Source organism: Benincasa hispida, chromosome 4, assembly GCF_027475165.1.
Source record: "Benincasa hispida cultivar pf3 chromosome 4, pf3_genome.v1.1, whole genome shotgun sequence".
In the NCBI taxonomy this organism is placed as follows: domain Eukaryota; kingdom Viridiplantae; phylum Streptophyta; class Magnoliopsida; order Cucurbitales; family Cucurbitaceae; genus Benincasa; species Benincasa hispida.
In genome coordinates, this window is record NC_143481.1 from 53920084 (window position 1) to 53935938 (window position 15855).

The window sequence follows — 15855 nt, forward strand, 5'->3', positions numbered from 1 at the left end:
TACGTATCAAATACGTTCTCAGATACATATTTGATGAGTGATCTGATGTATCTATTTTAAAGAAAAAAGACAAATAACTCATTTAATATTTTTCAATCTAAAACTAGGTAACTTATTTTTTTAAGCAAGAGAAAATGTACCTTCAATGTATCGATATCCTTGTTTTTTTATAAATATATATTAAAATAATATATAAAAAATGATGTATCATTCAACGTATCTATATCTTAGTTTTTTAGAAATTGACGAATCGACATATCCAATCGTATTTATAAGATATAGTCGTATTCGTGTCTATACTTCATAGGATTAAACTTAATTATACACCCAACAAAGCATTATTATTTGATAAGCAAAGTAATAAAAAATTAGAAAAGAGGAAAACCCAAATCCAAAAAAAAAAAGGAAAAAAAAAAGGTACTCTTCATGAGACAAGTGGGTAGCTCATCCCATGTGCTCTCATGTGGTGGTTGGCCCTATCTAGGCCCCACATTCCACTTCTCCTAACCTTAATCCCTCTCTCACACACCAAAATTTATAACTTTTTTTTTCTTTTTTTTTTTCTAATAAACAAAATCATTCCCCAAAAAAAAAAAAAATAATAATAAAAAAAAAACTCTCTCCTATCCTTAAACGCGTATTGTACACGTGCCCTATCACGACGGACAAAACTTCATCATCTTTACCTTAACAAATATTTATTAGTAACTAACCCTTTTAATAAACAGTTGGATATAAATTCAATATAAATATTATAATTTCTCTCTCAGAATTATTTTTAAATATAAAAGATAAATCAAAATCTTTACGAGATATAACAAAATTTTAGAATTATCAATATGATAGACACTGATAGATTTTTATCTTTATCTATCAATATCACATAAATCTATCAGTATTTATCAGCGTTTATTATTGATATTTTTAAAATTTTACTACATTTTGTAAATATTTTTAACAGTTATATTATCAGTATGACACATAAGATTAATAGCCTCATTTCGATAATTTCTTCTAAAATATCATTTTCCCACGTTGAAAAAAGAAAATTGAGAAAAAAAAATAATTTTTTTAATTATTTTATTTTATGTGTATATTTTTAGTTGGCATCATCCAATCATGTGTAATTTTTAGCTATTGCGTGATCTCCACGCTCTATCTTCTCTCTCAATATGATCAATGTATAAATAAATTAATAAAAGTGATTAATAATAATAAAAATTATTAAAAAAAAAAATACCCATTTGATTCCAAAAGCCTAAAATTCCCCATAGCCATCCAATTTCCATCCCTTATTCCTCCTCCTATTGCTTGATTCCTTCCCCTATTTGCTTCTTCCTCTCTCTCTCTCTCTCTCTCTTGAATTATTTGCAGTTTAGAGAGAGAAAGTCTGTGTTTTTAAGCTTTGTTGTGTTTTTATGATCAAAATCAGCTTATTATACTTTGTGCTTCAACTCAAGTTTTTGCCTTTTGTCCTTCCAAGCAAGAGGCCCCTCTGTGTCAGACCCTCAAACAAAAAAAAAAAGAAAAGAAAAATCTCAACTTCCAAACCTTCATTCTTCCATTTGTCTCTCTCTCTCTTCCAAAAGATTTGTTGTGTCAGAGTTAGTTGTACTAGGAATTCAAAATCTCTCTCTCTCTCTCCCAACATTATATATCTTCCCTCTTCATATTTTCCTCTTCTCTCCTCTCCAATGGCTAAAACCCTAATGAGTTCCACCTCATCCCGGCTCCGTTTTGCTCAAACCTTCCTCCGATCGTTCTCGAGAATCAAATCCCGAAGATCCGCCTCTCCGTCGGCTCTAGAGCTCAAACGCCAGAGTCGACGGATCAAAATCGCTGCGTACTCCTCCATGGCTCGCATCGCAGGGCCAAGGAGAGCTTGGGCTAGAGCCCTGCTCTCTAGGCTCCAGACGCGTGCCAGACACAAGACTCTAATGAGACGACGCTCGATGACGATGCGTTCGGATGATCAGGTTGGGAAGCTCCGTCGCCTTCTCCCTGGCGGCAACACGATGGACGTGTGCACGTTGCTCGAGGAAACTGCCAATTACATCCATTGCTTGTCCTCGCAGGTTAAGGTGATGAAAGCCATATCTGATCATCACTTCTCAACCAATTGATCCACACTTCATCATCTTCTTCTTCAAATCCCTATGAACAGAGATCATATCCAAACACAAAGCATAAATTATACACAAGAACAGAATAGCAAAAGTAGAAAAAGAGAGAGATTTCATATGATAATATATGTTGCTTTGATAGCCCTTTTTTTCATGCATATAAAAAACAAGTTATACAGAGATTTTAGAACAATAGTAATATATATAATATTTGTGCATGCATTGGGGTGGTAATTCTTGCAAAAATCCATTGTTTTTATACTCTGATTTTCTTCTTCTTTTTTTTTTTTAACCATCTTTTTTATGATAGAGATAAATTTAAAGTACCCTTTTGCTCTCTCTCTCTATTTTTGTCTCTCATGATATTGTCTGTAAGCTTTGGAAATCTCAGCAGAAGAAGCAAAATTTTGAGTTTTTTTTGTATGAATTTCTTATGTTTTGTTTTGTTTTGTGTTGGTTTTTTGGGAAAGTGCCAAGTTTGTTTGATTATGAGATTATAAGATTCTCTCTTATTTTAAGAGGTTTTCAACTTTACATTTTATATAGTATATATGTATATGAATCCATTCAATCTTGAAGAATTGGTCTCTATATCTTTAAAAAAACATGGTTAATTCATTGTAGGTTGATCTTGATCCCCTCTCTTATGTTAAAAACATGTTTGGATAACGGTTTTTTTTTTTGGTTTAACACATTTCGGAGAGAACCAGCTAGAGCTTATACTTATCCTGTGTCTAATCTTTAGGCAACGTTGAATAAATATTTTTAGGCCTCATTTATTTCACAAATTTCAAACAAACATTAATATCCCTGATAATCTAGGGAATTTTAAAACTCATTATCTGACATGGATTAATTAATTAATTAATTAATATCAAGTATTTATTACTATTAATTTTTATTAATTATTAAATATAAATATATTATTTAGATTCAATAAATTTCAACTAATATCTTTATTATTAATATTTTATGCTATCTCAACTATTGAATATAAATTATAATAGTTAATTATTAATTAAGTAAGTAATTAAATTTTTTTAGTAATTAATTTAATTATATTTAATTTAAAAGTATTTATTTTTATCTACCATGGGTTTAGAAATACAAATTTACCGTTGGTTTAAAAATACATATGTTTCTTCCAAAGTTATAAGGTTAACATTGACTTTTTATAAATGTTTCCACACTACTATTAAGGTAAAAGTCTATTATAATTTTGATTGAAAATCGAGACCTAAAATTGGTTCGCGGTGTTCTGGTTTCATGTTTTTTTTTTTTTTTTTTCATATCAATACCATTTAGACCCAATTTTCGTCAAATATTATATTTTAATAGCATTTTAATTTTGAAACATTCATGAAAAGTAAAAAATTAATCTTACCTATGTTTGAAGAAGTTAAGGGTATTCTTTTTTTGTAATTTAGCTTTTTTTTTTTTTTTCTTTTTATTAGTTATGTTCATTGTATTGGTGATCTTTTTATTTTATTATTATAATTATTTCAATAATATGCCATTGCTAATCTCTTAAGACGATGGAGTTATAAGTCTATTCCATCACTTCGTAATAACTATATATATTCGATAAAAATTAAACATCTGATTTTAAGATTGATAGTACAAAGTTTATGCTAAAGTTAGAAAACCATTTAACTTATTTTTCTTTTTTATTTTAAAAATTTTTAAATCATTTTAATTTGACGATAGATTTCAATAGCAAAACCCTAACAGTAATGACTCATCTTTACATATACACGTATGTTTATTTATAGAGAATAATACCTTTTTGGTCCCTAGGTTTTGGCTCTAGTTTTTATTTGGTCTCTAGGTTTTAAAATGTTACATATTTAGTCTTTAAGTTTTGAGTTTTGTTTCAATTTAGTCCCTAAGTTTCAAAAATATTATAATTTTACCCTTGAGATTTGAATTTTGTTTCAATTTAGTCTATGGATTTCAAGATTTTATATTTTTAACCTCAATTTTTCATTAAATACTTACTTCTAGTCATTGATGTCAATTTTTATTAATTAATTAAAAATAATTAGAAGTGAATTTTTTAATTTAATTTTAAAAGTGATAAAATTAGTGAAACTTAATTAATTACAATTCTTTTAATGATTTATAATTTATTAACATAAATTAACTCATAAAGACGGGAATTGGGTATTTAATGAAAAATTGATATTAAAAGTGTAAACCTCAAGACATAGAACCAAATTGAAGTAAAATTCAAATGTCCAGGGTAAAATTGTAGTATTTTGAAACCTAGGGACTAAATTAAAACCAAACTCAAAATTTAATGACTAAATGTGTAACATTTTAAAACTTAGGGACTAAATAGAAACTAAATGCAAAACCTAGGGATCAAAAAGTTATTTTCCCCTTATTTAGGCACTTTTAGGTCAAGAGTAATTAATAGGCAATCTCTTTCTTGAGGTCCAATATGTATATCGAACTTTTAACTTGGAGGAAGTACATACCAGTTATTACTAAATTAAGTTCACTTTATCCAATTTTCTCAAATTAAACAATTAAAAGTACTCACCCAGCAACTACTTAATTTAAAAAAAAAAAATCCAAATCTATTTTTATTAATTTTCAAAACATGACATAGAATTTGAAAATATTGATAGAACATAAATAACAAAAACATATAAATCATAAGTGAAAGAAGGATTTATGAGTTAAAAAATTTGAACATAAAAAACAGTAAACAAAAAACTAAATAATTAGGAAGCTAGTAACAAAGTTTTTGTTTTATTTTCGAAGTTGTAAAATAATTTTTCAAAATCTCGAAATAAAGAAATATAATTTTTTCCCTAGATGAAGAAGTGTGCTAGCTAGGGTTTTGATATAAAACCACAATATTTAATTAGGTAGGGTTTTTTTTATTTAAATATTCTCTACGAATTGATAAAATTCTCGTAGATAGTCCTCGTAGGAATTATTTATAAATTTTTTTTTATTAAATTATAGAGATTAAATTCTAATTTTAGAGACCAAATTTACAATTTAATTACATAAAGAATATATATACATAATATTCATAAGTTAATGTCCTAATCAACTGTTTATTAACATACATCAATCTGATATCTCTGTGGTTAAAGAAGCTGTGGGTTTTGATCTCATTGTTTTCATATAATTTTGAATGAAAAAGGAAGTTTAACCAAAAAAGAAGGTCAATAAATCACTAAAAAGTCATTTCAGTTTCTTCTTATACTTTTAAAAAGTAGTAAACCACATGCTTCTTGATGTATGCAATATGATTAAAAGAACTCTTCATGAAACTATTAAAAAAAAAGAAAAGATAGAACTTGAATTTTATCTTTTGAATACAAAAATGAAAAGAGCTTGAATTAAAATATCCCACATCAATAACATTTATAATATAAAATAAAAAAAAATAAGAGAAACTATTTACCTAAAATTTTACTCTTCTTTAATAGAGATTAATAGAGAAATATATATAGTTTATAAAATTTTCAATTATGTGTTTGATTCTTGAATATTAAAAAAATATCATATAAGTAAAAGACCCATCAAACATAAAATTGAAAATTTAATGACCTTTTTACAAACACAAATTTAAAAGTTTAGGGAGATATAGGGATGACAACGAAGTGTGGTAGGGCTTGAATGTATTTCCTATTCTTGTTCTCGTGGGGATTTTTCATCTCTATATCCCACCCCATTACTCATTTTAGGAGTCGGGGTCAGGGTCAGAGATCGGGTCTCTCAAGGAAAAAATCCTCATTCTTTATTTTTTGTTACGTAGTAAATTAGTATCAATGTTATTTTATTAATTTAAATAAATAACTAAAAAATATTTTAGTACTTCTCGTTGAAAATTTAATTAAAAAATTGAAGTTAGCATCTTAAGAAGTTAATTTTTTTTTTTTTTTTTTTAAAAAAAGAAGTTAAAAGCAGTCTGTTGTACATATATTTATGTAGATAAATAATTAAAACGGTAGCTTAATAACTAAAAATACATGTTTTAGTTGTATATGAAAGTCGAATATCAAAAAAAATATTCGAAGCGGGCAGTGGGTTCGGTGTTGGGGATATGCATGATTCCCTCCCCATTCTCACCTTCGACCCAATTTAACCTCATACCTGATCAAACTGGGGATTCCGTGCTCCAATCAGGTCAACGACTGACAACTAATTTTTCTATGAAAAATGCCTTGTACTATATGAATTAATAATGAATATTTATGATAAAATTATACAAGTTAAGTCATCTACTACATTGACTCAAGTATAAATCAATGCAATAGCAAGTAGTACTTGGAGTAATCCAAAGTCGATTTCTTAGTGCCCGAAATGTTTAAGTAACCCTTAAATGCTCACAATATTTCTTTTTAATGTTGCATAAAAAGAAATTACAAATATCATTTAATTATGAAGTGTTAATGTTACAACATTAAGAACGGTAAAACTAATATAAATGTAATATCAGTGGTAAGCAGATGATTGTGACTAATACTTGTAAAGATATCTAATAATAAATGTACAGACTTGACAAATAGACTCTCTATGCTTTCACAACTATAATATTAATCGAACTGTTCTTAAACCACATTGCAATCTTTAAGCAAGAAAACCTACTACACTCACCTTTCGATGTGGCATATAGGACATTAAGCTAGTTGGAGGTCATTTGTGCTAACTTAGTATGTTTATACTCGTTTGTTCAATAGCTTTTGGGTGTGCTTATTATTCCTAATAAAATCTCGGGTAATATTTCACCCTAAGTTGCTTTAAATATTTTCACACTTGCATTTTTCAAAGGTTCATGTGCTGCTATTCAATCCTAATTGGCTAGATGGACACAAATAATTTTAAGAACTTTTGGAGAAAAAAATATGCACAGTATATTCAAGGAAACATTCAATTTATGTTATTAAACTGCTACAACATAGGGGTTTTAGTCAAATTCTTACACTAGAAAAATAACCACAAACAATCATCATGATAATATAATTAACAAAAGAATATTATATAAGAGTTTAGAGAAAATTAAATGTGGAGACTATTTGTCTGTGATGCTACAACTTTGTATTCTGGATAGGAGGTCTCCCAAGGATCTCTAAATTATTCTGCACTAGACTTCCATTTTTCTGAGAATTTTTCTCCTTGTACTTCAGTTTTGTCCATTGGTAGAAAGCTTGAGTCCTTTTATAGAGAAAATATGGGGAACCCACTTAGGAACTAATCATGATCCTGCATGTAATTATGCTACATATTGTGACAGGTAGTTGCGATGCCCTGCAACATTCAATGCTCAAGCGACTGCATATACCTCTGCAACATCAGGTGAGTTGGCATGCTTAGGGATAATGTTGGTTCAAAGAATGCAGACACCCCACCATGTTACTCAAGATTTTGTCAACATCATCATGCCGCAAACCTCTACTACACTTAGTAAGTTGATGTACTCAAATTGATTTGATAATGCTTCAGGATAATATTGGTTCAATGAATGGAGATTCCTTGTCATGCCACAACATGTAGGTGATTTGACAGCTTCATGCACTTTTGCCGCATTCAGTTAATTTGATGTGCATCTGATGATAAGTTGACGTCTCAGGGAGTGGTGTGGTCAGATGTCAGTTCCAGGCATGAGAACATTCCACTATGTTGTTACTCCAAATGTAAGCAATGCTATAGCATCATTTTTTCTGCAAATCTACTAGTCTTACTTCTACAATAGCTTTTATAGATTTTTACAGCATGCTTTTGATCATAACTTATATTTCTTTTCTTATACATTTCAAATGAGATTTAAATGCTTATTTGTAAAAAACAAAAAAAATACTATAGGACTAATAAAGATTTACGATTTAAGGGCATTAAATAACTTACTTTCATAGGAAATCATGATGTGTCGGATCGAGTGATAAATCACCTTTCCAATGTCTACAAAGTAGTCAATAAACCCTAGAGCAAGATTACTTTAACCCCCGTCATATCGGAGAGTCGAGGGATAGACATTAATCTAGCACACAAAAATGCATGTCATATCTGGTTTTTCAATTGAGAGAAGTCCTCTTAAACCTAATTGAAAAACCACCATTAATCACCCACCTCGCTCCATCCCCACAGAGGGTTTGAATGATGTGGCTATTGTCCACTTTTATAGGATAAAGAAGCAAGCAACGAAAGAAATCAAAATTAATAAGCATTCTAATTACACTTAATTTGAGTTCTAAAAGCATGCAAAAATAGAATTTTCAACAAGAGGGTTTCCAGAAATCATACATTTGAAGAATCTTCTAAATCCAAGCTGTTCTTCACGAAATTTCAACTTCAAATCCTCAGTGAATCACCAAGAGATATTCTCTACTATTCTCAGCCTTGAATTTGAGTGGTGGAACTCAAGATTGAAGTGGATAGTGGATTGTGAAGGGAATGTGTAAAGGTTTGAGAGAGAAATGATTTTTTTTTTTGCAGAAAACCTTTTTTCAGCATTCCAATCAAACCTCAGAAATTTTGAGTTTTTATCAAAACCTCTCATGCAAGTACTCCTAAAACTCAGACTTTGACACTTCAAATTGAAGTGATAAGTGGCCTAGGTGTTTTAATTTGGTGTTGAAAAGTATAATTCCATTAAAATTTCCAAAAAATGGAATTTTTCCTAAACCAAATTAAATTATCAATTTTCTTTTATTTAATTCAAAATTAAATAAACCAAAATTCAATTTCCAAAATTGAATTTTAAAATTGAATATATATATTCTATTTTAATTAATTAAATAATAATTTAATAACAAATATTAAATTAATCAAACACCTAATTCATACATGAATCCTATTCATGTAATTAATATTTAAATCAATATTTAAATATTATAAACTCTCCAATTTTGTTAAATTTCGATAAATTAAACGTTTAATTATATCGAATATAATTATTCAAACTCTAATTTCAATTTGAACACTTCAAATTGAAAATTCTAAATTGAATTTGAACCCTTTAAATTGAAATCATTTCAAATTTACTCATTTTACTAATCCTAGGTGTTCATGTTTTACGAGCTAGTAGAGGGACATTATGGACCTATAAATCATGGACTCCAACGATTTAAGATTAATTGGTTAAATTCTTTAGACCAAATTAATCAATATTCATTAATTACTGAGTCACACCACTATAGTTCGATAGTTGCACTCTCCTCACTGTAGATATATTTGCGTCCACTTAATTTAACCATAATTAGTAAGTCGACCCTTCACAAGTTGTTCATAATAACGGCTGGGTCAAATGTTGTTTTACCCTCGAAATTACATCTTGCTTCTTAAGTTCCACTGATCCTCCAATGAACAATCGGTTTGTGAACCAATCACTAAATCAAATCCCTTCTGAGCCAATGAGAGGGTGGGGCCCCTTGCTCAAGAGCTGGATTTAATACTTAAAAGAACAACCTTCCTCTTATCCCTAAATCGGGTAGGCGTGAATTCCATCTTGTACCCTATGTCCCCAGTTATCTATCCGATCTTACCCCTGAAATGGGAGGATTATTGAGTCGAGATTGTTGAGCCAACCCTCACCTGTGCAAATCTAAGGATAATCCAGAATAACTAGGAGTTCAAAGTTAGCTCAGGATTAAGATCGAGTTACCTTGGTCGTCTAGGCTAAATAGTCAGTTTTAAATCGTAAACAACGTTATAAAGTAAAAGTGAGTTATTTCTTGGTTCGATCTTATGCAAACTCATTACATAGGACGCCTCCACTCCTCATGTCAATACATGAACGAATCAGGATCACTTCGTTTATAGCATCTTACAACAAATTATAATAACTACAGAGTGGGTCGCATCCGATATTGTTACCAAAATAAGGCACCCAACCTTATTCGTATACTATAGATCATTTTGGCTATTTACTCGAACTTGATACATCTTTATGTCTCCACATAAAGTTCAAGTACTAATAATAGCCATGGATTTTAGTTTATTGGATTTAGTCTTTACAAGCATAATTTACATATTCAACAATAACTTCATTGAATAAACGTCAAATAAACAGAAAGCCATAAAAAGAGATTTCTATCCCATAAGCGATTTCTCTAGCTACACGATGCAACAACCTCCATTTCGTCTTCTCCATCGAAATGCATTGCAATCCTTCTTTTGAAGCCTCACAAACGACTCAAAACTTAAACAAATTCAAACTCGATTGCAATTTATTGCCCAAAAATGCAGGAGCCCTTACAAACCAACTTTGTAAAATAAACAGAAGGCCATAAAAGAGATTTCTATCTCATAAACATCCATCAACAAACATATCCACAAAAAATTATCATATAAATGTAATGCATAATGTAAAACTCACCATTACTGTAAACAAATTCAATTTAAGAATGAAATTTGGAATCAGAAACCAACAACCTAGCTCTGATACCAATTGAAAGAACTAGTTTTGAAGAGATCCTTGAGCAGAAGCGGATCATCCAAATTCCATTAATTATTGAAAATAAACATGATTGACAGTAAACATACAAGATATGCATTCAAAATAAATTACAACATGATTTTACAAGAAAAAGGGTTCAAAAGATATCACCTTTGAAGAACCTTTCTTCGTGTAATTCCCTCGAATAGTCACGAGCCTCGAACAGAAACAACAACTCTTGAGACCTTTTTCAAGAATTTCTTGAACCAAACAGAATAGACACTACTACAATGAAACTTTGGTATTCTCGGGGTGAGAACCCAGGAGTGGTGGCCTCTGACTATTTTGGTTAGGAAGGATTGCTTGAGTTTGGAGGAAGAAGATTAAGAGAATGCACAGAACATTTCTACAAAGTCTCAATTGTTCAGCAAAAGCAATGCACAAGTCGTAGAGGAAGAAGAGAAAAATACTTTTCTTTTATTCCTTTTGCCACAAAAACAATAACCACTCACTAAGGTGGTTTGAGAGAAAAGATGGAAGTTATTATTCAAAATAATAAAATAATATAAATAAATATGATAACCTACTTATCATATTATATTTATATTAATATGTTATATCAAATATAACATATAAACTAAGTTTTAATATTGTATCATATATAATGTAAACTATAGTTTCTTTTCTCTATTTTATGGCATTTAATATAAATCGTATTTATATTAAATTTAACAACTATGAATCATATTCATAGATAATATATTTGAATCTCATTCAAATATTTATTTCCTCCATTAAACTATAATGTATCAAATACATTATGACAATTATATCATATATAATTAAATCCCTCTTATTAATTTGAACAATTCAAATTAACCAAAAAACTTATTCTCAATTAAATCCTTTTGAGCTATCAAGGGAACTTTATGGACTTGTAGCTTGAAACTTCAACGGTACATGAATAATTAATTAAACTCTTTTATTACATTATATACCATCCGTTATCTACTAAAGACTGACAACTGCCTTCTTCGCTATATATATATTTCTGTGTCCCTTGGATATAACCAATCAACAGTACTATGACTCTTCACAAATTACTCATAAATATAGCTGGGCAAAATTACTGTTTTGCACCTGTAATTACATCTAACTCCTTAAGTACCACTGATTCCTCTAATGATAATAGATCATAGTCCTACTATGACTAAACCCCTCATCGGGCCAAGAGAGGGTGTGACGTCACATTGTTCAAGACCCGAAATCATCCCTTAAGGGAGAAATTTATCTACCTACCCCTGCTCCAAGAAATTTATCCATCCTCGACTATTGGTCTTATGCATCACTCGAGATCCATATCATCGTTGTCACTGTCAAAGAAAATTATCTTAGGGCAGCCTACTTCGATAGCATCGAAGATGTGGTGTTGCAGCAAGGTATCCTCGAGCTTCCTAACTGAGTTAACTATTTAAGTGAGCTGGTCACTCAAATACTTTACCTCGGCTCTAGTCTCTACAGCGAGTTGGAGACTTTCCTACTGGAAACGAATATATTCTTGCTGCAAAGAAAGATTATGTTTAACTAATTCTCTCACTACCTTCTCTAAAGTAATACCTTGGTTGGCCTCGTGAACAAACTCTGACTGCTCGGAGATGACAGAATGGTCGTAATGTTGCGGTTATGTCTAGGAATTATCATACTCATAGGACTAAGCGATTCATCCAGAATGGGTGCATGGCTTAGGTTTTCAATGACTGGGATAACTCCACATGGTATGAGTTGGTGGCCTCGGGCTCCACTACAGGCACGAGCATGCTTTAGAACAATGACCTTGAGATTCTTGCAATTGCCTTTCAGCTAAAACTCGAATAAAAGAAACTAGTTCACCAAGTAGACTTCTGAGCTCAAAAATCTCCCTGACCTATTCTTTTTCTTGTTGAGTGGCTTGTTTTATATACAACGATATATATGACGTGCTTCTTTTGCCATAGTAAAGGTGAAACAAGAAAAGAAAAACAAATCAAAAGCAAAAGAATGCTCTAACTAGAAACTTAACTAAGTGAAACAACCTATTTCCCCAGAAACGACGCCAATTTGATTTGAGAGATTTATTGTCACTTGGAAATAACCAATCAAATAACATTTATAATTCCTATTTGTACTACTATTACTACTAAATCATAGCATTAATGGGAAGATCGAGTTAATCCGCAAGGAAATGCGAGATGTGTTTCATTAAGCTAGTATCCTAATTATAGTAGTACATGGGGGTTTGTGTGAAGTAGAAATAAGGTGCATGCAAATAAAAACTTGAAAACAAAAATAAAGAAAGTAAAAGTAATCTTAAATTGGATAATCTAGTTCTACGAGTAAGAAGGAATCCTATGCAATTTTGGTCATCAAACATTTTTTTTATGAAATTAACTTTAGATTTACACGCTTAAAACAACTTATTTGGTCTGACAAACTCATGACATATGCCAACTTATTAGGTGCACCAAACAAGGGTAACTAATTATTAATTAAAGCCTAATCCTCAACTAAACTAAATGCTTTAGTCCTATTGGATTCGAAGTGTCCATATAGAATTATATCTAGGATTCCATTGTGTGATTAAGCAATTAGGTACCCTAATCAATTAACCAAATTATCTTTGAATCCAAGTTGGGCATGCAATTAAGGCCTATCGATAGACTATATTTCTTAGGTTACATGGGATCAACCTTTATTACTTTTCGATTTAAGCTAGATGAACAAAATGGAATGTGCAAGCCCTAATATATAGCTAAAACACACATTCATGAGTAGGAGAGTCAATCCATTCATAAACATACATTTATTCAAACAAGATTCAAAGAAGCTAAAATCTAAAGCACTAGTTCAATAAAAATCAGTCTCACAAAATTACATGAATTCCTTACTCCCAAAAACTAGAAAAAAACTAACCTTGAACCTTCATGTAGATGTAGAGAAGGTTGGGACAAATCGTGATTACAAACAAAAAATAAAAGTTCCTAAGCTAAGAGATAAAAAAGAAGAAGAAGAAGAAATATGGTTGATTGTTGCTTTCCCCTTACTCTTCCATTATCCCTTGTATAAAAAGCCCTAAAAATTTGAAGAAGAATATTTACACAAATGGCTAGAACGCCACGACGCTCTAGGTTAACATCGTGGCGCTAAAAGCCCTTTGCCGTAGTGCCTAGGAGTATTGCAGTGTTGAAGGTCCTCATGTGAGCATTTAGACGGGAGCGTTACGGCATCATAAGATAGCTGTAGTGCTAATGGTATGCTTCTTTTTTTAGTGCCAAGGTGCAGATGCAAGTATCGCGGTGTTGCACTCCTTTTGGTAGTTTTGACGTTTTGACTCCTGTTGCTCGCTAAGTGCTCAGTTTTGACCCGTTTTGCACCGAAAATGTCCCAATGACTTCCTTTGCTTGATTTCTCCTCTAAAAACTCAATAAAACGTTAAATACATTAGAACTAACAGGGTTTAGGTTGAGAAAGATAGCTCTTTTAGGAATCTATCACTACGTAGTTGTCATACTTTAAAAAAATTACTATAACTTAAGTTGTTATATTGTGCACATGATAGAACAAAATGTGTAGGAAACTAGGCAATTTTCAATGAAAAATATGATTAATCTACTGTTTAGTGAGAACAAAATCTTCACTTTGAAGAACTAAGGCTGAGTTAGGAAAATTTGGTGGGACAGAATAGGACGTTACTCTGAATAAGAAGTATTGAGAGGAAAACTCAAATTTTGTATTGAATGCAACTTGTCACAACATCTGTAACTAATTAAAAACATTAAACTAGAACTTACTTCCATTGGCGTAACACTTCTTAATTCTTTTTAATTGTTACTATTTACAAAAGGATACATGTTAGTATGTTAAATAATTTACACGCACCTTGACTAATTTTATAGAATAGTTGCTTAACCTTATAACTTTCGAGTGATGGATTCATGTTAATTAGTTTAATACTCAAGACAGGTGAGAGCATATTACAAAATTTGATCCCCATAAATTGTTTCGTAATGCAACTTTTGTCAACTAACATTGGAAAGAATAGTTTAGTTCCATATTTTTACAAGTTTTAACTATCGTGTATGTGTGCATGCACGCTTGTGATCTATCTAAATTTGAAAGATTATTTATCCAATATATTTCAACTTTTGTAATTAATGATATAGGTGGGCATCCACTTTTGAAGTTTAATTCTCTTGAATTCGACGTAGAAGGTAAATTAGTGACTTTAAGTTTATCAATATATAGTTTCTTTAACCTTCCATTATTCTCTTGTCCAATTTGTGCATTAACAATTATAAAAAGTCTTCTAAAGAAAATCAAACATTGACAATATTCAATACTTACAAGAAATAAGGTTGAGAAGAGAAGACAACACAACACTACCTTGTTAAGGCTCCGTTTGATAATCATTTTATTTTTAGTTTTTTATTTTTGAAAATTAAGCCTATAGATACTACTTTCACCTTTAATTTTTTTATTTTGTTATCTACTTTTTACCAATAATTTTAAAAACAAAGTTAAATTTTGAAAACTAAAAAAAAAAAAAAGTAGTTTTTCTAAAATTATTTTTGTTTTTGGCTAAGAATTCAACTATTTTCCTTAAAAAAAAAAACAAAATAATTATCAACGAACCTAAATTTTTCATTTTACTTATTATTGTGTCAAGTCTCCATCAAGAGAGAGATACATGGCTTGGTTTCTTTTCAAATAGTCAAACATGATGGCCTAATTTATATCAATCTATTGAAATTAATGGCACCATAAACAGTGTTAAATTATTGTAAATAAAATAAAATGAAGGGGTTCTCTCTCTTTCTCTATCTAAAATAAAACATATTTTGGAAAGGCACAATCCACATGTTCAAAATATGTTGCTAAAACCAAACATTACTAGTCTACAACAGTAGTGTCTTATAATTAAAAATGAGGAATTTCCCATACAAAATCATTGTCTTGTCTTTTCCTTTCCTTTCTTTTTTCTTTTTTTTTTTTTTTCTTTTTGAAATATTAAAATAATATTTTGTATAATAATTTAACTCTATATACTTTCAATAAATCTTAAAATTAAGTCCTAATCGAATTAGTTTGTTATTAATAAACCGTCTTTTATTATTGTTGTTAATTTGTTGACTTTCAATAAATCTTATTAACATTCTCTTTTATAAATTGTGAAAATATATTTACAAAATATATTTATATGAATTTTATTTTTATTATTATTTGACCCATAATAATAAAAACTAATTTGAAGAACCAAATTTAAGATTATATTGAAAGTATAGAAAGTAATTTAAGATT

General features: G+C 30.0%; 1 protein-coding gene across 1 annotated transcript; it reads left to right on the plus strand.

Moving 5' to 3' along the window:
* Nucleotides 1–1694: 1694 nt before the first annotated feature.
* On the plus strand, nucleotides 1695–2123 carry IBH1 (ILI1 binding bHLH 1). The gene has a single exon (XM_090313244.1). The coding sequence runs from the start codon at nucleotides 1695–1697 to the stop codon at nucleotides 2121–2123; it is 429 nt and encodes a 142-aa protein (XP_090169370.1).
* Nucleotides 2124–15855: the final 13732 nt, after the last annotated feature.

Bases quoted from the DNA above. Each gene is read 5' to 3' on its own strand.
- IBH1 (XM_090313244.1), top strand. From the start codon at position 1,695: ATGGCTAAAACCCTAATGAGTTCCACCTCATCCCGGCTCCGTTTTGCT.